The 26,523-nt window shown below is 42.6% G+C and overlaps 1 protein-coding gene across 1 annotated transcript in view; it reads left to right on the forward strand.

Annotated features, from left to right (window-relative positions):
- Positions 1–2,065: 2,065 nt before the first annotated feature.
- The window catches only part of FBXL7 (F-box and leucine rich repeat protein 7), a 366,015-nt gene continuing 341,557 nt past the window's right edge, over positions 2,066–26,523 (forward strand). The window contains exon 1 of the mRNA XM_032861890.1: positions 2,066–2,366. Within this exon, the coding sequence (XP_032717781.1) occupies positions 2,330–2,366 (37 nt within the window). The 5' untranslated portion in view covers positions 2,066–2,329. The remainder of the gene's footprint in view (positions 2,367–26,523) is intronic.

Genomic DNA, 26,523 nt, shown 5'->3' on the forward strand with positions numbered 1-26,523 from the left:
GTTTAAACTGTTTGAACCTCAGTTTCTTCTCCTGTTTCCTGACTTGCAGACCTCAAAAGAGGGACTGAGAGCATCAGGAAGACAACAGCGTATTAAAAAAAAGCAAGTTATCAGCTCTGCAGCAAATATCAAGATGAACGTCCAATGTTGAACTATTTTTTGGTAGTTTTATGTTCAGTTATGCCTCCAAAATGATCAGACTCAGGGTAGTTCCTAAATGATGGTGGAAAATCACAAAGACCAGGTGAGCAGAAACCTGCTTTGGATGAAGATAATGTAGATGTTGGCCTGTTTCTAGATTGAATTTGCGCTTTCAGGTGGAGTCTCTGAAAATGCATTTAACTCTTCCAAATTTTTAACAGCCCTCTCTTACTTAGGGCCCATGATGCAAGGATTTTTTGTTTCTTTGTTTTTTGTTTTAAAAGTTTTTTTTTTTTTTTTTAAAGTAATGTGTATATACAACAAGAGTCTCAAACTTACAATCCACAGATCAAGAGTCACATGCTCTACAGACTAAGCCAGCCAGGCACCTCCACAAGTTTTTAATTTAACTCAAGGTTATATGGGAAGCACATATTATCAGCCAGGCAGTATGCTAGATTCTATATATAAAAAGATGAATTAAAATGCAGCCCTTAATCTCTTGGGACTAGGGCAATTTAAATGTTATCAGAACAACACAAAAACTACTTAAACCTGTCCTTGAAAATAAGTGAATTTGTGATATTTTTGTCAATACATGGTATCTTCTGAACAATAAACCTCGATTTTTGAATTTTGAAATATGCTTTATCTTATCTTTAAGAAAGAATTTTTTTTCCAAATATAAGGAAATTACCCAACTAGAACCCCAATTTCTGCATGTGGTTGATAACCCTTTAAAAAATAGGTAATTACAAAAATTCCGGATCTCCATGAAGTTATTACAGATGCTTATTATATATTATACATATATATGTATCATAATGTAAGTTTAATTTAAAACATCTAACACCTACAAGGAGAAACTGGGCTGTGTTTGTCTCGCTACAAAGAAATTTGTGCCGTGAAGGCCGGGGTCTTCACAAAGATGCAATGTTATTAAATTCTAGGTATTTCCATGGAAAGGGAATAAAACATTAAGAAGAATTTCCTTTTTCTATTTACAGGAGGGAACACCAAAGGGCCATTTTAAGGCTCTATAAGTGCCATATAAATCTCCAAAAGAGTTTGTGATGTATTAAACAAAGGATAACACTAACCACGAGGAAAAAAAAAAAAAATCATAGAAACTTCCTGGCTCTGAAGGTCTTGAAACTTCTGAGCCAGGAAACCTTCCGCACCGGGGCGGGGAATGTCTTTGGCTCTCCAGTGACTCCCTGCTAAGTTCCCCTCAAGTTTTCCCTCTCTCGCTCCCCTTTCCCCGCCTCAGTCCCGGAAAGTGGGAGCCACAGGAGAATGCCAGCATACATACCTGACTTAGAATCAGACTCCGATGCCTGCTTATTTTAAAGGCCCCCCACACTCAGAAGAGGCCGTGTTTGCAAGCAAACCCAAGGGACTGCAAACGACGCCTGGAAGCTCATCTTACAAGTTGGGGGCCAAGCCTGCAAAAGAACAATAGTCAAGCAGAGCCCGGAGCACGTTCCTTCGCTCAAAGCGGTTCTGCGGGGGCGCGAGGGCCTGCGCCTCGGCGGGGGCCGGGAGCCGGAGCCCCGAAAAGGCGCGCTGCCCCTTTAAAAGGCCGCGCATCTCCGGGCCGGCCTTCCTCCCCCGGGCTCCAGCTGTGATTGACGCTGGGCGGCGAGAGGAGGCGCCTGGCGCTAACAAAAGTCCGGCCCGCGGGCGAGCTGCGCCGGGCCGCGAGTCTCTGCTCGCTCGGGGCACCCGCAACAAGTGGCCGCCGCGCCCTCCCCGGGGAAGCCGCGGGCGCGCAGGGGCGCCGAGAGGAGGCGGCCGAGCGGAGGAGCCCCGGCCGCCCGCGCGGCTCAGCCCCACCGCAAAGGGATCCGGGCGGGCGGATGGGGACCCGGCGGCGGCGGCGCGGCGAGCCTCTGGGCGGCCCCGGGGCGCGGGCTCTCCGCCGCGCTGCGCCCGCCGGCCCCGAACGCGGATTCTAAGAGCGGCGGCTGCCCCCGGCCCCACCCGGAGCCATCGGGGGTGCCAGGCGGGGACCGAGCGCCCCCTCCCAGCGGAGTGCAGGGGCCGTCCCCGGTCGGAGCCCGGCCCCGGAGCGTGGGGTATGCGCAGCTAACGGTCCCGTCGGGCGGGCTTTCCTCTGGTGGAGCGCGCAGGCGGTGCGCCCCAGCTATGGAGTGTCCGGGGAGACGGCGGGCATGACGGCGGCAGGATGGGCGCGAACAATGGCAAACAGTACGGCAGTGAGGGTGAGTGGGCCACCCGTCCTCAGACTCCCGGATCGCGCCCCCCTCCCCTCCCCCTCGCCCTCTCGTCTGGGAAGGAAGGTTCTCGCACGCTACCGTGGCGCACCCCCGTTTGGCTCCGTGTCCGGGCCGTCACCCTCCCCTGTGGCACTGAGTGTCGAGGCGCCCCGAGGATGCTTTCCCACCGTGGGGGTCTCATTAAGCAAGTTGCCAGGTTGTCTTGGGACGGCTCTGAGTTGCATTTCTGCCGTATTTCTGAGCACATGTGCCTCAACTTTCCTTCCTTAAGCATCTGGGGTTTAGGATGATGGTTTGGCAGATGGCGGAAGACGTTTTTGAAAAATAACGCTGCGAAAACTTTCCCAGGCCTTTGTGCTCCAGTCCCCTGGATTCTCCTGTAGCAGGAACGACTTCTGGAAGAAGAAGTTAAGTTTCCATTCTCTGCTCAGTGCCCCTGAGCTGACAGCTTCGTGAAACACCACCTATGGGCCTCGCGAGGCGAGGAGTGGCCCAGGGCTTTGTCTGGGCTCTCTCGGGGCTCAAGACGGGCAAAGGACCATCTGTTACGTGGGGCTGGAAATTGCACAGAAATATTGCCTGTCAAGTGGGAACTTGGAAGTTGGGGGAACTTTAAACTCCACCTACTCCTAAAAGGATGATGGATGTGTGGGTTGGCTTCTCCCTCGCTCCTCCTCCTCTTTGCATAAAACCGTAGTCTTGTAACCCAGCTGATTAACAGCCTGCCCCGGGTTTGCGTCCTGCAAGGGCTCTTTCCGCGGTTCAAAAGTTAGGAAGGTTTGTCTTTCGTGAACTTGACTGGAGGGGAGTGGAAGAGACCGGGCTGCTTTTATAAGCCCGCCCCCAGGGGACAGGCGGTTACAAACGGGGTCCAGCGCCTGCAGACTGGTAGGAATGCAGAATGGCTATTCAGCGTGTGGCGTTAGGGAAACTCCTATCGTCCTGTTCAGAACTTTGAGGTGTGGCCACAGAACGTGGATGTCTCCCAGCGTTTGTGTCTGTGTTCGTTCTCAGCAGCTTGGTGAGATAACAGCAGAAACCGACCCTAGAAAACCATATCCTCAAGAACCTTTTGTTTAAATCGTTCTTTTCCAGATCACTATGTTTTGAATTCCATATATACTCCTTATTCTGGGCAGTTTCATAGGAGAGTTGTTGTTGTTGTTGTTGTTCTTCTTCTTCTTTCTTAAAACAATTTCATTGTTTAAAAAAAGTTAAATGGTTGTCTTTTTAGATAGTGCATGTGAAAATATGCCAACAAAGATTATTGCGGAATCTTGGACACTCCCCAGAACTTCTCAATGTTTTAAAAATTTGTGGAAAACTGAAAGACTAAGCCTTTTACTCTGAATATTAAAAAGCTTGCAGGGAGTAAAGTGTGTGCCTGTCAATTGTAGGTATGCATATATTGTGATACTTGAATACGGTCGGGGTGGGGGGAGGGACGCCCCAAGAGGTAAATGGAGTCCGGGCTCTGCCTTCCTGAATAAAACCTCTCCAACACTCCTCCTAATCCTCTGCAACTTGTTCTTATATCCCAGCGTTCTGGTATTGTACAGTGTGTGGTGTATGACGACTTCCTGTCTGAACAGCAGAGTTTTCAACCCTTGGGAGAGAAAGAGAGAGACAGAGAACTAATGATCTCCAGCTGTTATCCGTAAATGCTACCTCTGCATTTTCACTTCAGCTGAAGTGAAATTTTACTGGGATCAGATTTAGATACACTGTGGAACTTTTTATAGGGAAAACCTCTTGGGCTCAGCTGATTCAAGGGAACCAATAGGAAGCTTTGGGTGGTAACTGAGGTTAGGCTGGAGGGAAACATTGTGCTTAGTGTTCAACTCTCTTCAAATGCTTCGAGATTCCTCTGTGATCAGCAAGGAAAAAATACAGAAGTAGAAGTGACATGAACTTTAAAAAAAATCTTTTCTCCCTCCCCCCTACTCTAGTTACATTGGCCTTCTAAGTAGGGTCATAACATGTGTACAGTTGACCTTTGAACAGTGTGGTGTTTCATTGCTCCTGTGCAGTTGAAACTTAGTGTAACTTTTGATGCCCCCCAACTATTGGCCAGAAGCCTGACTGATAGCACAGTTGATTCAGGTGTATTTTGTATGTGTCATATGCTGTACTTGCAATAAAGTAAGCTAGAGAAAAGAAAATGTTATTAAAATCCTAAGGAAAATACGCTTACAATTCTATATTGTATTTATTAAAAAACTTGCATGTAAGTGAACCTACACAGTTCAAACCTGGTTTGCTCAAGGGTCAGCTTCCTTACAGAGTGTTACTGGATGGTCAAATATATGCAGGTAAGCCTGTTGGAATTCAATGTGTCAGTGCTATCTTAAAATGTCATATTTCAAAGAACGTGAATTCAACCCTTCGACATAGTATCTCTATTAAGAAGACTGAGAATTAAGACAGTTTTAGTAGATTTAGTACAATTTAGGCATGGTTTGAAATTAAAATTTATTTCAAAGATTTATTTCCAACCATACCTCAGTTGTACTAAAAGAGGGAAATTATTAGTGGATGCATATCCACTGAATGCAGTTAGCAGCCACTCAACTCTAAAACCTAGGGGTTTGTGTAGACTTTGACGTTCGGCTCTTTAAGTATATTTTAGAGTTGACTCCACTGTGTAAATGCAAACCACCTTAATTTTACAAATGGTGTTGAACTATTGGAATGTTTAAAACTTGAGTATTTCATATGGAAACTTACCTTCTCTTGCTCCTCGAAAACTCCTTTTTCATTAAAACAACAAAAATTCTTCCTGAGGCTTCCCATGGCAGGTACAACAAGGGCAGAGAATTCCTATTCTGTGTAGTCGAAGGACCAGCAACATCAGCGTCGCCTTGGAGCTTGTTAAAAATGCAGAATCTTAGGTTCTTCCTAGAAATTTGGGGACGTTCTTGTATTGAGTAGAGACCATTAATTTGAATGTCTGTAAGTTTGAGTCCAGCTTTGATTTAGCTACTGTGACCTTGCTCAATTCTCCTGAAATCAAGAAACCCCTGAAGTCTTTCTTCTCTAGAGAGAAGAGAGGAATTCTTTATTGACGTTAATCTATCAAGAGCTCATTCTTGGGCACACAGACATTCATTTTATTTAGCTCTTATAATGCCTTAATGGACCACTTAATAGAGAGTAGCCTTGGAAGGTCTGTTACAATAAATAGGGAAGTTAAGACTGTTATTGCCATGAAATCCGTAAGAGCCCCTCCCCCATTTGTCATCCCCTTTTCCCTCATCTCTCTCCTCCTCACTTACTCCCCATTCCTCTCCTAATTGAACCAGTCTTGAAATCCCTGCTTTTTTCCCCTTAAATTCTAGGTATGGGTAAATAATGGGTGTTTCCAAAGTGTTTTGTTTTCCCAAATACTTAGTGACTATTCAGGTTAATGGTTTAATTTGTAGCCTGAGCCCCTACACACACTTGGATTTTGCCCCAGGAAAAAGTTACCATACCATTCCCATACCATTCCCAATCTTTAGATTTCTAGAAATATAAATGAATATCTAAATGATTAGTATGTTCTGGTAAATCCCTTTATGGAGGTCTATGTTTTTCTCTTTATCTTCCATCAGGTATAACTTTCAGCCTGTGTGTAGAAACCTGGAGAATGAGTTGGAGTGCAGCAAAGCCATTATAACCATTAGCTTTGACTCCAGTTAAGCCAAAAAATAAAAAAAAAAAATTAAAAAAAAATCTCATTCAAGTAGGAAGAGGCAGGCTGCTTTCCTTGCCTTTTAAGGTGTCTGAGCCTCCCCCTCACTTATTTCAGTGGTTACATTGTTATGTTTACTCTACTCCAGCAGGAGAGGGGCAGTAATACACAGTTAACAACTCCTTTGCAAATTCCTGGGTGTTGTTGGATTGGAGCGATGAGGCCATAGTGATGGGGTTTGACCCTTGGTGGTTCTGCTGCTCTGTTAACTGCCCGGGGCCCCTTTTCACCATGTCAGATCTGTGCTGTCGGATACGAGGAGAGCCAGTTGCCAGAACACTAAATCATCACTCCTCCGTCACCACCTTGGGAAACATATCTTGGAATAATAATAATAATGGTGGCTAATGTTTATCAAAAGCTTACTGTGTCCAAGCATTATTCTAAGCCATTGACATACACTGACTCATGCAATCCTCATGACAGTTCTAAAGGCAGGCCCTCCTGCGGTCCTCATTTTACCAGTAGGGAAACACAGCTGCAGGGAGAATGAGACTTTCTCCTGGTCCTACAGCTAGGACAGGTGGAATTGGGACTCAGGGCCAAGTATGTCTAAGCCCAGAGTATTTACTTCTTCAACTAATGTACACTGACTTCTTATTTCTTACTCTGTGCCAGGAACTCTTCTGGACAGTTGGGATGCATCAGTGGACAGATTAAGATCCTGTTGCTTGTCAGTCTTTTCTGCGTGTGTGTGTGTGTGTGTGTGTGTGTGTGTGTGTGTGTGTGTTGTGATGGAGGGAAAGTGGTACAATTAACAAATGTGCATAAACACACACAGTAATTCAATAAACCATGTGATACATTCTAAGGGACTGATGTCTGAATAAAAAAAAAAGTCATCAGATGATTGGGAACTGGGAACAATAGGCTGTTGCAATTTTAGTTAGAATGTCGCCATTGGCCCTGTTGAAAAGCTGGCATTTAGAGCAGGACTTAAAGGAAGTGGAAGACTGATCCTTGAGGATGAGGTAGCATGTTGCCTGTTATTTGGAACTGCCGTGTTATACCAAGGGAACTACTCTGCATTGGGGAGCCTAAGTCCTTATTTGATGGAAGTGTCACATCACTAGTCTTCTAACCATAGCTACTGTGGAACAGAGTCAGTTTTGGTCACTGCACATTTTTTGTTTTATTTATTTTTTCTTTTTTGCCTAGAGTCTTTGTAAATGTCTTTTATCTAATTATATCAGATGTTTTGTGACTGCTTTTGGGTGGAGGAAGCCTAGGACCTTCTCCTCTTGCTACGACCATGGAATATTGCCTGACTCACTGGGTACGTAGACATCTCTCCAAAGATCTCCATAATTCTTAGTTAGAAGTAGGTCTTCATTTTTTGCCTCCAGTTAATAATTTCATTCTGATGAAAAGCAGAAGGTAAACCATACTGATTGCACTATTTGTTCAAATCGAAACATTAATGCAGCTAATGAGACCATCTTTCTTCTGACAATAAGAAGATATTCTTAGAGATTTGGGGTATCTTTTGCATGTTTAAAGTGGGAAAGCAAAGAGAGGGAACTTTTCTTTTCCCTTGGGATCAAGTCACACTAAAATGAATTTTGGGTTGATTTTGAGTAGTTAATAATAATTTAGCCCTTAGACTTTATCTAGAAGCTGCCTAGATAAAGTTCTCTTGGCTGTTTAACTGGTGGGACATTCTAGATATCATGCATTTTAAGGTGGTGTTAGGTATGTATTAGAATATGTGACATAAATCTTGAATAAAATCTAGAATGATTATGTTCTCTGAATAATGAAGAAGAGGATAAATGAAGTCGAGAGACTTAATCTATTAAAAATAGTTTTTGAAGCTCTGTCGTGGTGAAAATTAATTGCAAAGTGCTAAGTGGAGACCAATGTGTGTAAGTTACTAGACGGTTGATTTGGCTGCATCTGAGGAAGACCCTCATGGTTAGAGTGACCACATCTGGGATAGGCTTTCCAGTGAGCCTGTGAGTCCTCAGATATGGGAAGGATGTGATCACAGTAAATGATGATATGCTAGAGATTTCTGCATTGAGTAAGGGGTATATTTTAGGACCCTACACCAAGTTCCCTAGCAAATATTCTGTCACAAGATGGGATTGGGAGGGAGACAAACCATAAGAGACTCTTAATCTCACAAAACAAACTGAGGGTTGCTGGGGGTGGGGGGAGTGGGTGGTTGGGTTATGGACGTTGGGGAGGGTATGTGCTATGGTGAGTGCTGTGGCGTGTGTAAACCTGGCGATTTACAGACCTGTACCCCTGGGGCTAATAATACATTGTTAATAAAAAAATTCTGTCATGTGAAGTTATCTTTGATGAAGTGTTATTGTTTGGTTCCACACCTAACTCATTTTACTACTTTGCACTCCCCCCACCCCCCCCCCCCCCACCAATACGCTCTGTCATTTTCAGTGTTAAAAGATATTCCCCCACCTTGCCTGGGGGAATTAATTCTCTTTTTCTCCCTTGGTATCTGTCTGTTGTACGTATGTACTAATATTTGATTTATGTAGGTATTAACTGGAAAAATCCGGGACGTCTGGGAGGCTCAGTCGGTTAAGGGTCTGATTCTTGATTTCAGCTCAGGTCATGATCTCGGGGTCCTGGGACCCAGCCTAGTCTTGAGCTTCATGCTCAGCATTGAGTCTGCTTGAGGTTCTCTCTCTCTGCCTCTCCCTTTTGTTCCTCCTGCTCTTGCTCTCTCTCAGATAAATAAATCTTTAAAAAAAAAAAAAGAGGAAAATCTATTGATTTTGTTTATTTTCCTGCCTTCTGTGAACATAAACTCCAGCACCAAAAATTGGGTTCGATAAATGCTTGTCCTTATTTCCAGTGTCGCGAAGGCCACTGACTATAGCATCTATTGTCACTTTTATTATTACTCCTAAACATGCAGATCTGCTGAACTTGAAGCGAGCCCCTTAATTGTGTTGATGCTGAATGCCTTGAATAAACGTTTTAACCTCGAGTATAAGACTTTTAACTGGTATTATTGGTTAGCGGTATTTGATCAGAATCTGCAAATTGACTAGAACCACACAAAGAGAGCCATTTGCCTAGGAAGCTCTGATACACTTTTGTTCCACACCATGTTTACTGCGAGTGAGAGTGAACAGCAGGTATTCTGTCCAGTATTGGAGTCTATATCAGCTGAACTTTTCTAGAATGTAGCTGTTTTTGTTTGTTTGATTGTTGTTTTGGTTCTAGTTAAAGAAATTCAGAATTCTTCTCCCACCTACTCTTTGCGTTAAATCTCCAGATAGAATAGATTTGCCCTAAGGAAGTTCAGTATCTGAGAAGCGAGGCAGGGAGACAGATCCTTCTAGAACAGGGTGAGGAGAAGTCCTGATTCACAGAAGACCCTAGTTCTCCAGTGTGGATGTAAGTGGTGAGGGGAAGTGTGACCAAGCATAGAGTTACTCTCTAAATAATGACAGCTCTGAACAGCATCTGGGCTTCCCAAAATATCTAAAGGATGTTTCGAAAACAACAGCAACAAACAGGTGTGTTGATGAGCAGAAGCTTAGACCCTTGGGAGAAGCTAAATGTTTTGTTAAGAGACTTTCCCTAGGCGTTCCCGAAAATCCTCAGGTTCTGTTTCCCATGTGGTTTATCTCATGGAAAGTGATTCCTGTGTGTTCTGTGAGTGAGGACCTCGGCATGATTCGGAGAAAGGGCAGGAGTGTCTGACCAGCCTGGGTCCCTCCCCGGTGTGCTCACCGCAACCGAGAGGAGAATGGAAACCTTTGGATAGAAGCTCTTAAAATGTGCTAGCTCGTAGCCCAAAGACAGGCAACTGTAAAACTTCTGACATAAATAATCGTTAACCATCTCTGCATTTTCCTCGGTAATGTAATATAAACACATGGTCAACATTCTCCCCATTCCATGGTTGAAGAACTGTAGACTGTTTCTGGAGCCGTAAATCTCTATTAGGCTGTGCATTAGATGTGCTCATTCTATCAATTCCTATTTAAATTTGAAACCAGTAACAAAATGAAAAACAGTTGTTAACACTGCATGAACTCATAATTGTAACGTTAGAAGCCTTGAGCAATGTGTAGAAATGTTATTAAAACATTTTTTGTTTGCTACCCTTTCTGCGGTAAATTCCTTTGCAGCATTTTTCAAGCAGATGTACCCATGGAAAGTGAATCAAAATTTCTAGAGAAAAATTTTAGGAATTTTTCTTGTCCTTGTGGATTGACCTTCTGGCTACAAGTAACCCATTTCTTGGCAAGGTGGAGAAGTCAGGAAAAGGCTACTTCTATGTGCCGTGGAACCTGCTGGCCCAGTTGAGTACTTGGGTCAAATCGTGTTAGCATCTAAGTTAAGTCCAAGACGAAGGGCAGGTCTGACACGTTCCAACTGTCAGAAGTAGCTCAGAGCCCAGGAAGGAGGAGCAGGTAGGAGACTGAACATGAAGGAGAGAAAGGAACCCAAGTACAAGGAGAGGGGAAAAGAACAAAATTCAGAGAGAATGGAATTTAGGGTATTGATTGCCTCATAATGTAAAGAACAGGGCCAGTGGTCCACTCAACTCTGTTTTCTTAAAAATGTTTTGGTTTGTGGAACAATAATGATTATTCATAGATATGAATCCTGCTAAGTTTTATTGTATTTTTGGTCATCTAATAATTAATAATAGTTGAGCACTCACTAGGTGCACCTTCCCTCTCTGAGCACTTTACACATACTCCTTCTTATAGTTCATGACAGCCAGACAGGTGGGCGATGATGAGCCCATTTTACAGCTGCGAACAGGGAAGCCCAGGGCTCACAGCTAGTGAGTGGCCCGGTGATGCCTGCAGTCTCTTGGTGGCACTGGAGTCCGTGCCCTTCCAGCATTCCTATGACCTCCTCCTCCCTCCCTGGACATCGCAGGTGCAGCCAAAATTTTTCCAGTCTTTGTTTCTTTGTGTTCCTTAAAGAATTGCAGTGGCCAGGAAGCATCTCCTAAAAACAGACAGTGACAGTTTTACAGACTAGAAGATGGACAATGAAAGATGTTTTTGAAGGAAACTCTCAACCCATTTTACCTGGCTCCCCTGCGGCCAGATTACCAGTTCATGAGGTGGCAATCTGCTGACAACCTGGCCGGCTAACTAGGGGGCTAACTAGGATCTCTAATGACTTCAGCATGTGAACTAATTAGCATACTGTTTAGAGTCTGCGGAGCGTAAAGTAGAGCCAAAATGCTGTTCTCCAGAGCCATGTGTCCTTTTCTTTAGTCTTTGTCCTGGGATAGCCCCCACCTGGGATAGCCTCACACCAGCTCACACACAAAAGCTAATGCAGACTAAGAAAGGTACCCACATTTTCTTTCCTCCTCAATAGTTTATTCATTGTATCTTATATTTCCTCTGGTTTCAAAACCATGGATTTGAAACTGCTGTTAATACAGGGAATTATTCCAATAAGTATTGGAGAATTTGCCCTTCTCTTTTGCCAGTTTCTGGGAGACTTCTCCATAAGTATATCTATGAAATTGCTTTGGAAACTATGAAGCATTTCAGACATTAATCTTATTTATCATCACAGGGACTATGGGAGAGGTGTCTGTCATTATCCCCAGTTTAGAGGTGAGGAAACTGAGGCCTTGGCAGAGTGAGTTGCCTTGATTTTACAGTGAAGATCAGGTGAGGTCGTCTTGATTCTAAATTTAGTAGACTTTCGATGATACAGTCATTCTCTCTTAAGTGCTACAGGAAGCAATAGAATCATGCTGGAGGGTTATCACAGACATTCTTGATACTATTTTAAATTTCTTGCACCCCAGGATGAAAACGGGGATCTGTAAGCATCCATCCTTTAATCTCTTTTGCAGCAGAGAAGCCTAGCTCCCTAGTGGTCATCTCCAGCCATGGTGCCTGAGGGTACAGCCTCCTGGTGATAAGACGATCATAATGAGAATGCACAGAGTGAGCTATTGGTTACATGTTCGGGATGAGATGACATTATTGATTAGAGAGCACTTGCTAGTTGATAAAACTTAGCTGGGGCTTTGAGGGGCATTTACTTCCTCCGAAAACCTCTGCAGGGGATGCTTTAGAGAAAGTTATATCACTGCCTGAGAGATCAGAGAATCACCTCTTAAACTGGGGTTTCCTGATTCCCTTCCATCTTCTTCGTCCTTTGCTGTGGAATAACCACATTTCCCAGAGGCCTTTGGAAGTGCTGAGGGCCTGGGGCAGGTCTTTTAGGATGAGTGAATAGTGACTCAAGGAGGTTCTGTCATTGTGATAGAAATTCACCTTGTTCATTTAGTTTTTAATTGCTTTACTTTCTGATCACTGTCTTCTAGTTGAATCGCAGTTTTTTCCTAGTTCCTGTTCTTTTGTATGTTTTCGTTGTTCACCTTGCATGGGCTTACCCTGATATGACTGTAACCTGCTCATACAGTAGGTTCTCAATATGTTTTCTTGTTAAATAATGAAACAAGCATGAATCTTTAGCCATGGTCTTTGAGGGATCTAAGAAAAGCTTATGAAAACTCTATCATATTTTCAGCAAGTATTTCTTAGACTTGGACATTTTAACTCTAAAAAAAAAAAAGTTTTTCCAGACACATGCTTTCTTCTGAGGATAGTCTAACTTGGCCCTTTATTTTTGACAATGGAGTTCCATCTTCTTATGGATGAAAATAGTTTAACTTGTGTATTTAAGGAGTGATGAGATGGGTATTTTTTAGTGTTGCTGAAGATAATTGTTAAAGACTTTTCAAGCTCACTGCCTTACAGTATCGTCATCCTAACTATTTTACAATGATTAGTATTGAGTTGAACAGAACTGAAGAGTATATTTTCTTTCAGTATATTTCAGTATTTAGTGAAGAGTGTATTGTTTGGTAATATATGCTTAACCTGACTTGGAAATTGATTTTACATGACAACTGAAGCATATTATTAACCTAGAAAGCATTTTTAAAATTTGATCTTTCAACTAATAAACCATTCCTTTGGTTTTGTGTTCTCTGGATTAAGTGCTCATAGGGCTGTGACTCTTTTAAAAATCTTATATTGATCTACTTCATGCTGAATAGATGTGTCTCTATTTTATGTCTCTTTTTCTCCTTTATTATACAAAATGTAAAGTTCATTATGTGTGTCTGTTGTGATTGGAATAGTTTCTAGATCTTCTGCTTCTGGCTTCCCCCACGAAGTAAAATCAGAAGTAAAATAATAATCAATTTGAGAAAAAAAATTACTGAGGTGTGTGTGATGTATGGGTATGTACATGTACTTGAAACCATATTTAAATAATTATTTTCTATAAATTTAGCCAAATCTATTCCTCTTCACACCTGTTTTTTTTTTCTCTAAGTGGAAAGAAATATATATCCTTTAAGGAATTTAAGAAACATAATTAAAATTAAAATGTCATTTGTTTCTTTACTATTACGGTGTGTTAGAGGAACGGCTTCCAACAAAACGTCACCAGAAGAATCAAGCCAAAGAGGAAGCAAACAGTCCAACACATAACCTTCATAGGCAACATGCATATGCTCATTTTTGTCTTTTTTTTTTAATTTAATTTTTTATTTTTAAGATCAGTAGCTACTCCATTGGTTGGAAGGATTTGTGTTGCCCCATTTGGACAGTGTACATTGTGTAGCCTAGTATGAAAGTGACTTTCAAAACATGACATTTCTGTCCTGAACATCTTACTCTCCACATTTTATTTTATATCCACTCTGCTTATTTAATTATATTTTAATAATTTTCTCTAGACCTCTCCTGTTGATTATCCTGTGAGCTTGTTTTGATATACAGTGTCTCCTTGGGGAGTCTTTCTCCACATCTAAAGCCGTAACAACATGAACTAAGCAATAAAAAGCCAATTCCCTCCCCTCAGTTGTGCTTCAAATAGTCATTTCTTTGATACAGGCTAATAAAAACAGGAAAAGGATCATTTTTAAATGCTTGGGTTGGGGTTGCTTTACTTGCAATAAGGAAAATTGCCTCACAAGGGGGAGCGTGGCTAATAAAGATAGAACTAACTGAGTAATTGTATTCAGTCTAATGCTGGAATCCCCAGGCTGTTGCCTGCAAATCTCATTTCATCTTGGGATTGCTGTGTGTCCACTGTGGTGTGTAGATTTCAGTTTGCCGCTGCTACCGATCATCTCTGCACAGTTACGGAAGATGAATTTCAGATGCTACTGGAGATTTTTGGTTTGGGTGGGTTCTTTTTTCCTTAGTGATGTTTGTAAGGTCACCAAAGGGCTTTGGATGTTGACCAAGAATGAAGTATGGAATACGGTCGTGGCTACTGTAGCGGTGGCAGTGACCGTCGTGATCCTTACAAAGAGATGGCGACACGAAGACATGAAACTGCTTTGCCAAAGTCATGCAGATAGCAAGGTTTTAGGACCCTGACATTGATTTTCTTAGTCCAAGCTGTTTCTTTTCAATCCCTTTCTTTCCTCCTCATCGTGCTTCACAGCCTGTTCTTCTGACTTTAAGACAATTTGAGGTGGATGTCCTTTCTGCTTGACCTTCCTGTCCTGTGGCCCCTTCAAGGAGGACCCTCTCAGACCTTCAGCTTCAGGTCCTTGGCACAGATCACTCATAGCCCACTGCCTCTCTAGAAATTATTCTCACCTAAGCCACAGGAGCAGCCCTCATTGCATGACAAACCGAGGCAGGGATGCCATCTGGGACAACTCAGGAAGGCCCTCCGGGGTCCGAGGTCCCTGGACTTGATCGAGACTGGTGTAGCTGCATCACAGACCAAACATCTGTCCATCCAATCTGCCTTCTCCTTTGCCTTTCCCAAGTGTGATCCTGAGGGTAATTCCCGAGAAACTGCCCCTAAACTCATCACAGAGACTGTTTGCCAGGGGACTCAGCATAAGAAAAATGGAGCAGTTGGAATGGGATTCTATTCTGGCAGTGGTCAAGGGCAGGATGGCACTGCCGGGAGCATCATCTTCCTGGGAATCCTGGCGGTCCTTATAGGGGAGCCTTCAGCTGAGAGGTAAGAGACCTGTACCAGTTTTCTGCCTGGGGACCAGTCTCATCCTTTCACTGTATAGATTAGGAAAGCAAACCCCATACCCTAAAGTGACTTGACCAATAGCACATAGCCAGTTGGCAAAAGAGAACAAACAAGCTTATACCCCTCGCTGGTGGTGTTGGTGCTGTTTTTGAAGAGCCGTTTTGGAAATTGTTCTGAGTCATTCTGCTGTTGTAACTCCGAATTGGCTGCAGATGGGTCTAGAGACCATTCATCTATCTGATCCACGTGTTCAGCTCTGGCCCTGAAATCAGACATCTCAATAATTCCTTTGTGGCCTTATTTTGCTGATCGTCCACTATTCTTTGAGGAGTGATCGCTGAAGCTCACCGCGGTTGGTAGTAGAGTAGTGAAGGAGAAGAAGAAATAGTGTGGTAGAAACAGATGGTCACGGTTGTTTTTGCCTGAAATCAGCATTTTGTGTTAACTGGCTATTAGGAGAATTGGGAAATTGGCAAGGCTTATTACATGATAGACCAGTGGCAAGTACACGTTCATTAGACAGATGAAGCATGCAGCCGTGGGTTGCAACAGTCATAAGCAAAATGAAAAATGACTACAGATTAATATGTAGTCTCATGATCACCCTAAATAGTTTATTAGTCATTTTATTATGCTCAAATAATGTTCCGTGGAGATTATCAAGCTATTATGAGCTCAGAGTCACTCTGATCCTGAGAAATTTGGAAGTAATTGAAAAGCAAATTATTAGTTTATTATTATTGCTACTACAAGGAATCAGATTTTATATACTTTCCTTGGCATAGTTCACCAGCCACTCTACCTGAAATTATTCTTTGACTCCTATTGTCCGTAAATTAAGTCAAAATTTGTTTTATTTGGTGTTCAAGGCCTTATGTATGCTGTACTTTCTCTCAGGCTTTCTCTTCTATGTGTAATTCATACCTCAGACTTTATTTTCCAAGATTTGTGTCTTTTGTCATGCTGGTCCTTTTCTTCTGGGACCATTCTTCCCTAATGACTGCCCGTCAATGAAATTTTCTCTGACACATCTTTGGTTATAAAATTTAACCCCTTGCTGCAAGGAAACAGGTCAGGTGTTCCCAACTGGATTTACTCTTTCTTCCCTCTGAACCATCATGACATTTTATTTGTATGGATTTTTTTATGTCCTACTTTGCATTTAGCTGCTCTCATCTCTCAAATTCAAGAAGTATTTGTAGGTATCGCTGGACCTATACTAGCTAATGGGAGATTAAAAAGTATAAGAACTTGATCGTCACTTAAGGAGTCTCCAGTCTAGGGAATTGCATATAAGAAAGTGCTGGAGGAGCCAGGCATGGCCAAGCTAAAGCATGGGATGGAAGACACAAATCAGTCCGTGGTGACCCTCAGCAGGAATTATCCACTTCTCATCTGAGGGGACCTTGAATGGAGTCTAGAAAGATGAGGAAGGGCATGCTAGGTGTGGCTAAGAGGGAGGTATGTAGAACAACAGAAAGTCAGACAAAGAGGCAGGAGCCAGTGGATGAGCTACAGGTGAGGAGCACGTGATCTGAGTTGAGCCTCACACCTGGACAGGTAGACAGGTTTATATGGCCGTGAAAGCCTGATGAAGGTGGCTAGCAGGAGGAAGCCAGTGGTAAATGTTTAGCAATGGCAGCCTTGGACAGATTTATAGAAATCACTGAAAAAACCTATGGATTACTCTTCTCCACTACTTGTGTTGTTTCCTTGTGAAGAGAGTGTCATTAATATAACTCCTGGCTTGGAGAATTTACCCGACTGGTAAATTTGGGAGAAGTGAAGTCCGCTTCTGAGCTCCATCCTGTTTTCCTCTTGAGAAGGAGCTGCCCTCGGGGGGGGGGGGGCAGCTTCTGGGGGAAGCTCTTTGAGTGGAATTCCACGAGTAGACCGGCTTTGGTCTCATGCTTGCCAGCACTTCGGTTCAACGTTATTAACCGCCTGGCTGTAGACCGAAAACCACAACCTCTGAACTAGAGTTCCCAGAAATAAAGGTGCCGTTTTTCTGTCTGCCACTCCTTTTAAAAAAACTTATTATTAATTTAATTTGCTTTAGACCTGGGTGGGAGAAAGTGGTGATCTTCATGGAGGCCCATCAAGACACTAACTGTAACGCGTGGTGGGAGATGGGAAGAACAACTAAACGAGAGCAGGTAAAAATCTGAATTATGGCAGGGGTAAAATGACTGAAGAGGATGATGTGGGTTCCAGTGATAAAAAGATGATAGAATGAACGGGACCTGGTGACTAATAGGCTGAGGGGAAGAGGGAGATGGAAGGCTCTAGAAGGACCCTGCCTTATGGTTAGGGTGGTTTCAGGCCACATGAGTTCACATACCTTCACGTTCTGATTGACCTGTGTTAGCACTGAGTTGGCTTTTCAGGCCAGGACGGTTAATCTGGCCTTTCATTTCTCCTTGGTCGTCATCATCATCCAGGGTCTGAGAGAATTTCTCAGGGACTGATCAAAGTATTTCATTTGTTTTGTAATTCATTCGGCCAGTTGTAATTTCCTCCTGTGTGTCAAAACCCATCTTGGCTTGCCCATGATATACAGTGATGAATAAAACATTCGCTTGTCCTCTGTGGACTAACACTAGAGTCTAGGGAGCAAGCCAGAACCATAAGGGAGGGAGTGGGAGTGGGTGGGGCACGGTGCTGATCAGACAGCTTTGGAGCCAAAGAGCCTGAGTTAGCATCTGGACCCTGCTGCTTGCAAGACAGGTGACCTCGCCAGAGCCTTGTTTTTAAGGTAGCCAAGTCAGCATCTACCTCAAATGAAACTTCACACTTTCTAAATTCTCCTGATTTGGCCCCAAAAACGAGTGGCTTGGCTTTGAGCAAATTCTGCCAGAAATGTAGAAAACTGGGGGGGGGGGAGTTGTTTTTGGAATTCATTTTTAAAACAGGAAATTCCTGTCTCTAGCTGAAAGAAATTGTCACAGGAGTGACTTTAAGTTATGCTCTATTTCTCCCTCTTTTGGACAATCCCTTCAGAGCGTACTTGATGCAGGAAAGTTAAAACGTGGGTTATTTTTGGGAGAAGTTTTCATTTTTGAGTTCTCGTTGCATCAGGGATCTCAAAAGAGTCTGAGCTCTCTTATTATGATGGCAATTCTAGACATTACTAAAAAGTGGAGAAAGAACGGGTTTGCAGTGTTGAGCAACAGACCTGGTATTCAAAGAGAATGATATGCTGATTTGTAGGTTTTCATGCTATTTCATACAAATATGGACTTTTTAATGTTCTAAAATTGGTGGGGAAAATCCCACTGTTTCTGGAGTCCTCGATTCAATGTAAAATACTATCCACATATGCAAATTGTGTGCACGTGTGTGTGTATGTATGGAAACTTATTGTTCCTATTTCAGTGGTTACAGGATCAAACCATAGGCTCTGCACCAGATTCTGGCACATTTATTTGCTATGATTTTAGTTTGTCCCCCAGTGTCCCACAGCACATAAATTGAAAAAGGTAGCTGAATTAGGTAGAAGGTGGTACAGAAGCAGGGATCAGGTTTCCTAATGGGTACTATCTGCTTTATCTAAAATTACTGTTATTTAAGCAAGAACGAAAATACCCCAGTTTTGTCCTGGCAGTTTGTTTTCCCCATAAATGGAGAGAAATCCAGTATTCTTCTGTAAGGAATTTAAGAAATACAATTTAAAGTATCATTTGTTTCTTTAATAGTAGGGTGTCCGTTCTACAAGGGGATATAATCTGCTCTCCCTTATGTTAAAGACCCCTATGTTTTAAAGTTGGATGGAACTCTAGTGATGTCCAGTGCTGTCCTTTGGGGACCAATGGACTCAGGCAAAGTTCTGTATGAGGTACAACAACCAGCATGGTGACTAATAACACAGTAGTCTTAGATGTTGAACTTTGTGGGTTTCAAACTGGTTCTACAATTATCAGTTGTGTGATCTTGTGCAAGTTATCTAACCTCTCTGTGCCTCAGTTTGTGCACCTGGAAAATGGAGTCAGTGGCAGTTTTTCCCTCCCAAGAGTTGTCAGGGAATGGGTTCATTTAGTAGATATGAGGGCATAGTGCCTGGCACAGCAAATTCTGCTTGTTCCTCTATGATGATCCACATCTCGACAACTCTGAGATGCAGTGACGTCACTGGTTCCTTGATCTCAAAATGCATTACTGGCAAGTTTCACAAAATTACGGTGTGATCTGCTGCAGGGGCTGGAAGGTGATATTGATTCTCAGATGAAGGTGAAATGGACAGTAAGGGGGCGGAGCTTATCATCAGGGAGATAGGGGTGCTATTATTCTTCTTTAGTTGACTTAAGGCAGAGTTGGAATTAGAAGCTGCGTCTCCTAATCCAACCCTCAGTCCATTATTCTACACTTTATATCTAGGTAATGTAGACACTTGGACTTTGAGAAAGAAAATTTTTAGCTGTTTATTCTGACCATGCAGAGCCTACTCTTCTTTGGATGATATTGTTTGACTCAGAACTGTTGCGACACAGTTTGCGACAACAGAACTGTTGCAACAAAACACAAGTTTTGTGGCTCCAAGTCCTGCAAGAAACTAAGTGTGATGCTCCTATCTTATTGCAGAAAGGAGGCTACAGAAATGCCCGGATTTCCCTCAAAGAATGAGCCTTCTCTCTTGGCCCGTGCTTGTGGGCTGAGGGGTGACATTGCCCTCTGTGTGCTGTTGCTTCCTGTTTGGGTGGGTTAGATCTTTAAATAATGATAAATGTCTTTATGCTGAGCAAAGATTCAAATTCATCTGCAGCTTTTAATCATAATTAGAACTTGCTGTTTTCCTTGCTGGTAAAATTTCATCCAACAATGGAGGCTGGGGTGTCCATTTGTTAAAATTACCGATCAGGTCATTTGGGGCAAAAACCGTGCACATTTTCTAGGTGTCTGTGTAAATCCCCACAGGAGTGCCTGAGGACTTTTGTGAATATATTTAAGACTTTGGGCCAGACTTTCTGTTTGATTTGTTCCTTCATTACTGTTTTATTATTTGTCCTGCTCTAGATGACCTGCCTTCTCTCACTCACAGCTCCCTCTCCCTTGCCCTCATGCCCCTGCTATCCCTCCCCTCACCCTGCTCTCCTAGCCCTCTCTCTTCCTTCTGTCTCTGTGTCTCTGCAAAGTTTCTATTTGACTGTTGTCTCTGGGCAGTCAGCCTGGTTTGCTTTATTTGTTTCTCATAACTGTATCTAGAGCCTCAGTTACATGTTTCAGATGGATATTTCAGATGGCATTTTGTCTCCTTTATAAGACAAGTATTTTCCTAGGGTTTTGTGTTTTACGATCCACATGCAAACCCAGCCTCTCCAAAGCGGAGCTTTACAAAGCGAGTGCCCAAATCGATGAGAAGGTATTCTAAATATCCCTAAATTAAGTTTTACCGTCCCAGGTCTCTGAATAATGGAATAAAAGCAATAAATTACTAGTTAGGCTTTGTACTTTGCTCTTCAACAAAGATAATCTGCTGAGTTTAGCTGTATGGAAGACAAATGCCCAGATGATGGTGTAAAGGAACCCCAGGTGTCCTTTCATATTGAAATGTAAGCTAGCATCAGCTTTAATAGGAAGGTACAACCCTTAACACTTCCTCCTTAATCTCAGCCCAGAGTCTGTTTCTACTTTGAGAAAACTGTGGTTTGAGGCGTTCTCTTATTCTGTGACATTCTAGCAAAAACTCTAAGCTTTCAAAATTAGGTCTTCCTGTGAGGATAATGGTTCTTTCTAACTGTGCGTTCGTAAGTTTAGTTGTTCCAGACACTGCATTGTCCAATTGAGTAGTAACTAGAGACTAGCTCCATGCAGCTTTTAAAAGTTAAATGAACTACAATTTAATCAAATTAAAAAATTCAGTTCCCCAGGCACAATAGCCATATGGCAAGGGCTCAGTCTCCATATGTGGCTACCATATTGGGTAGTGAAGATACGGAACATCACCATCACGGAGAAAGTCCCGTTGCACAGTGTTGTTGCAGAGGATTTGAGTTGGAGTAAATGGCACTAACCAGTAGAGTTCACAGAGTTATTAGGGGGTAACTAAGCTGCTTTAACAAGAGATGACAAAAATACAGCAAATGAAAGAATATAAACAACTCTTCCTAAAACATCCAGCGGGTGAGCGGTCCACATTGCACATGGGGCACTTTTCTGTAAATCATTTCTAGATATGGTTCCTTCCATCTTTTTGGCTCAGCATTCCCAAGGCATCATGAGTATCTGTGTTCCAGTTTTGAAGAGGAACAGAAAGAATGCCGGGGCGAGTGGCTTTCTTAATTGGTTGACAATGACCCGGGCATGGTTGATGTCACTTTTGTTCCCATCCTCTTGCTCCAAATCCATGGCTCCACCCCCCTCGGCAGGTGAAATCAGGGAAGGTGGCCTTTGGTTTGGTGGGATGTATTCAGCTTAAATTATCATGGGGAGTAGGGGGAGAAGAAGAGGAGAATGGATTTTGGGGGAATAGTTTCTACCACAGAGCTAATGTTCAGTAGAGGGGATTTGATATTTAATGTGTTGGTTTATTTGGCATAGTTAATTTGAGTGTTAGGAGAGATGATGTAGGGATTTAATTTAGCTATTGCTTGGCCTTCAGCTTTTACTTGTTGTCATTTAAGTGGGTATGGACATAAAACCCTAGTAAGCTAGAGCGGAACATTTTATACACCTGGGTTTGTTCCTATATCGACTGAATAACCTGAGATAACCCGAGTGTGTGTGGAGTGGCTCAGTTTGGATTCTTACGTGGAACCACAGAGCTGTGACTCTCTGAATGCTTTTAATCCTAGGTGGAGTTGGGGATTGAAAATATTGACTGCCTGGCTACTCAAAGCAAAGGCTTGAGTAAGGCAGTGAAATATACTTCAACAGAATGGATTTTATGGGCTATTAGTGTGAGTAAATGATGCTTCCTTCATGGGAGGCGGAAGAACTCGTTTCTGTAATGAACCAATAAACTTCTTCTGGAGAAGCCCAAGACATTCTTTTCAAATTAGTGGAATTATATTTTACTTTCCTTTTTCTTTTTTAGAATCAAAATGGGAACTGTCTTTGTGCATCTATGTGTGTGATTGCTCTACCACGTGGTAGTGGAGAAAGGTGATGACCCCTTTCTTTCTTATTCCAAACCTGGTAGGATTATGTATTGTCAGAGTACACTTTGTAGAGCTGGTGTTACTCTCTGTAGGTTATAGATTGGGGCCAGTAACTCATGCCGTTAATTGCTGTGGTCATTACATTCTCTTTTTTGTTACTAACACACAGAAGTTTATCTTCTCAGGTGGTGTGTTAGACTATTTTATCTATTTATAATAGGAGATTAAATGAAAAAAATTTAAAAGTTGTGTTCAACATGTTACCTCATCTGACCCAATCTTCTTTAATTACTTACACATTGACCTTAGTCATAGAATATTGAGGTCTACTGTGTAACCTAGCACTAAATTAGTTCTTGTATACTGCCATTTTTTTCTCCTTGCTTCCCCCAACCTTTGCTAGGACGTGGACTATATCAAACTTACAATTTTTATGCCTCCTCTTCTTGTCGTTCCTCCACAATACGGAGCTATGCTCAAAGAAACCCTTTGTTGGGTGTTGTTGGCTCAGGGCCAAGAGTGTGCTGTCTCTGATAAATTACTCTCTAAACCTTGGTCTTCAACTATAACATGGAGGTGTTTTAATAAGTGTATCATAGGCTTCCATGATGATGACATATTTTGTATAAAATGGTAATATATCGGTTGGTATATAGTGAGTGCTAGATACAAATTATTCCTGGTTGTTATTACGACCAAACCATGTGTGCCCAAATACAGTTGGTGAATAAGTCTGCTCAGTATCGAGTAGGCAAATCCATCTTTTGGCAGTGTCTATTTCTAGTCAACACTGGAAATGAAGAGTTTTGGTTTCCTGACAATTCATAGCATCTAATAGAGTTCCCCACTTTACTATTAAGTGATATTGCCCTCTACCATTTAAAAAGTATTTTGAAGTGAGAATGAACAATTCTGGAATAATCTGGTTTAGTTTGTTAATGGGAAGGAGCTGTAATTAATGCTTCTTTCACAGCCTTTATTTTATCTAGCACTTGGATAAAGCAACATTCTGAGATAATTCCTTGAGGACAAATTCTAAGGGACAAACCCTTCTATCATTAAGGTGTTTCCTTGGCTAAGTTAAAAGTTAAAGGATTTAATGAAGGCTGAATAAAAATCCTTCTTTCAAAAGCTTTGCTGACCAGCGGGGACCCAAATTGCTTTGTCACAAAAATAACATTTCTGTGGCCATTGTCCTCCCTAATGGGCTGTATTTCCAGCCTTGTCCTCCAGCATAAGCTCATCCTTGGCTGTATCTTCCAGATCTCTCGCCAGAGAACAAAGAAGTTTGGATCCTCTGCCTTTAGAGGGGAGAATCAGAGTTCAAGAAAAACTTACATCGCACCAATGTTACATAATCAGCAGCAACCAGAACAGAGGTTGTAGAGGGGAGTGGATGCAAGAGCCACTTAGAGCTTCACGTTGGCAGAATTTTGATGATGAATTGGATGTCAGAATAATTTCTGACATTTCTGATGTAGAAGACTGGTTGAATGGGGGTGTCATTCTCCCGTCAGAGGAAATACAGCAAGAGGACCAAAATTTGGAGGCACAATAGTGTGTTCCGGACTTGTGGAGTGTGGGGGTATCTGTGGGATGCCCAAATGGGGGTGCCTAGTGGACATTAGAGTCTGAAGCTCGAGAAGAAATCTGGTTCCGAGAGTCTTGGGGTCATCCTGTAGTTGAAATCACTAGTGTGCATAAGGTTGGCCAAGGAGCGCGTTTCTTAGAGAATGACACTCTAGGTCTGATGCAAGCCACACTTTTGCCTTAATGCGCCACATGCCGTGGCTGTTCCATAAACATTTGGTGAAAATGACAAAAAAAAGAAAAAAAAGATTGGCTCACGGGGATAAACTGTTTTCTCTTTTTGGCTCCCTAGAAATGACAAAACATTTTTTGTGGTAGGATAAAGAGGGTATGGTATGGGGTTATGAGTGATATTAAGCACTGTTTACATGCAGGGAGCCGAGGGAATTTATGAATGACTTTCAGAGAGCCCACAGAAACTTCAAATTCTATACAGAAATGGGTAAAGGAGCCGTAATTTTTATCAGATTCTCAGAGTCATGAAAATGGTTGAATAAATGCGTGTTATCTCAGAGGCAAGTAAAAGGAATAAAGATCACATCAGAATAACTCAGAAAGCCAGAAAAATCACCTATATGACAAGGGGGCCCAGTTCCTCCACGCTATGCTTTTTCACCCCGTTGCCAGTATTGTACAATACTGGAGGAATTTGGGGGTCAGGAGTTTCATGGTGTGGCTTGGCAGAATCAAAGGCCAAAATATGATTAATTCTGGATGTGGATAATCTTAGAAGGACAAGGAATGTAGGGAGGATTAAGGGTAATTTCTAAAAACTGGCTACTTCCTTAGCCAGAATATTCACTGTCTTGTTTATTACAGATAACGAGACAAGGAAGGTACTTTTGAGAACATTCAACCAAACATTCCTAGTTACTTGATGAAGGAGTAACATTTTTGTTTTCTTTTGTTCTCTTCTGAAATCGATTTTATTTTTTAGAGCAGTTTTAGGTTCCCAGCAAACCTGAGAGGGAGGTCCAGAGATTTTCCATTTCCCTCCTGCCTACCCACCTTAATCCTCCCAGCCCCTATCCTCCCCGCCCCTCCCTACCCCACACGGAGCCTCCCTCATTATCAGCATTCCCCACCAGAAGGTACAGTTGTTACAGTTGATGAACCTACACCGACACATCATTACCACCCAGAGTTCATAGTTTACACTAAAATTCACTCTCAGTGTTGTACATCCTTTGGGTTTGCAAATGCATAATGACATATATCCACAATTACAGTATCCTGCAGATTGGTTTCACGGCCCTAACAATCCTCGGTGCTCCTCATACTCATCCCTCCTTCCCCACTGACTCTTGGTGATTGCTGACTTCTTTGCTGTCTGCCCACTGTTGTCCTTTCCAAGATGCGGAGTAGTTGGAATCTTAGGGTATGCAGGCTTTTTCGACTGGCTTCTTTCTTTTAGTCATATGCATTTAAGGTTTCTGGGTGTCTTTTCACGGGTGATGGCTCATGGCTTTTTAGTGCTAGTAATACCCCATTGTCTGGATGTGCCACAATTTATCTAGCCATTCAGCTGCTGCAGGACATCTTAGCTGCTTCCAAGTTTTGGCAATTATGAATAAAGTTGCTATAAACTAAACATTCACATGCAGGTTTTGTGTAGACGTAAGTTTTCAACTCCTTTGGGTAAATACCATGGAGTGTGATTTGGGATCAGATGGTAAGAGTGTGTTTAGTTTTATAAGAAACCTCCAAACGGTCTTCCCAGTTGGCTGCGCCATCTTGCTTTCCCACCAGCAGTGAATGGGGCTTCTGTCGCTCCACATCCTTGTGGCCATTGTGGCCTGCATTGTGGCCATTCTCAGAGGTGTGTAGTAGTATCTCGTTCTTTTAATTTGCATTTCCTTGATGACTTACGATGTAGAGCATCTTTTCATATGCTGATTTTCCACCTGTATATCTTCTTTGGAGAGCAGCATTTTTTTTTTTATTAAAAAAATTTTTTTTAAGATTTTATTTTTTATTTGACAGGCAGAGATCACAAGCAGGCAGAGAGGCAGGCAGAGAGAGAGGAGGAAGCAGGCTCCTCGCTGAGCAGAGAGCCCAATGTGGGGCTCAGTCCCAGGACTCTGGGACCATGACCTGAGCTGAAGACAGAGGCTTTAACCCACTGAGCCACCCACGGGCCCCTAGAGTAGCATTTTAAACAAGATATTAAACTGCAAGATTTTTACTGAGATATGAAAGCACAGTAGATAGGGCACCACAAAGACCCCAGACTAATACACATTGGTTAATGAAATTTCAAAAACCAGTCTTTTAGTCCTTGAGGCACTCACTGCGTAGAGGCTAGGAAGGGTTGGGTTATTGGAAATGAAAAGAGACAAATAGAGTGAATATGTTTAGAAAGAGTTATTGGAGTTCTGAGGGGCCCCTTCTGCAGCCATAAAGGATAGGAGGGATACCTGCCCTTCCCTCAAGGCCACTCAGAAGTCTTCAACCTGACAGCTGGCAGTGGTCCCTGAAGTGGGACGAGTGACAGAGTTGTGGGGTTTTTCTTACCTGAAAAATCTTTCTGGCTAGCTACTTCAGTGCACAGAGCCAAGGGAGTTAATAGGGAAAGGTGCTTTTCCAAGGACGTGAATGGGAGCTAAGGGCCAGAGGGTCTAGGATGCTGTTAAATCTCTCCCACTGGGGTTGGCTGCCTTTCCGCAGAGGCAAGCTGGAGGCATCCCTGGACCCTGGCTTGCAGAGTGAGCAAGTAACCAGCTGGAAGAAAGTG

This window comes from Lontra canadensis, unplaced genomic scaffold (assembly GCF_010015895.1).
Source record: "Lontra canadensis isolate GAN:19392208 unplaced genomic scaffold, GSC_riverotter_1.0 scaffold22, whole genome shotgun sequence".
Classification (NCBI taxonomy): Eukaryota; Metazoa; Chordata; class Mammalia; order Carnivora; family Mustelidae; genus Lontra; species Lontra canadensis.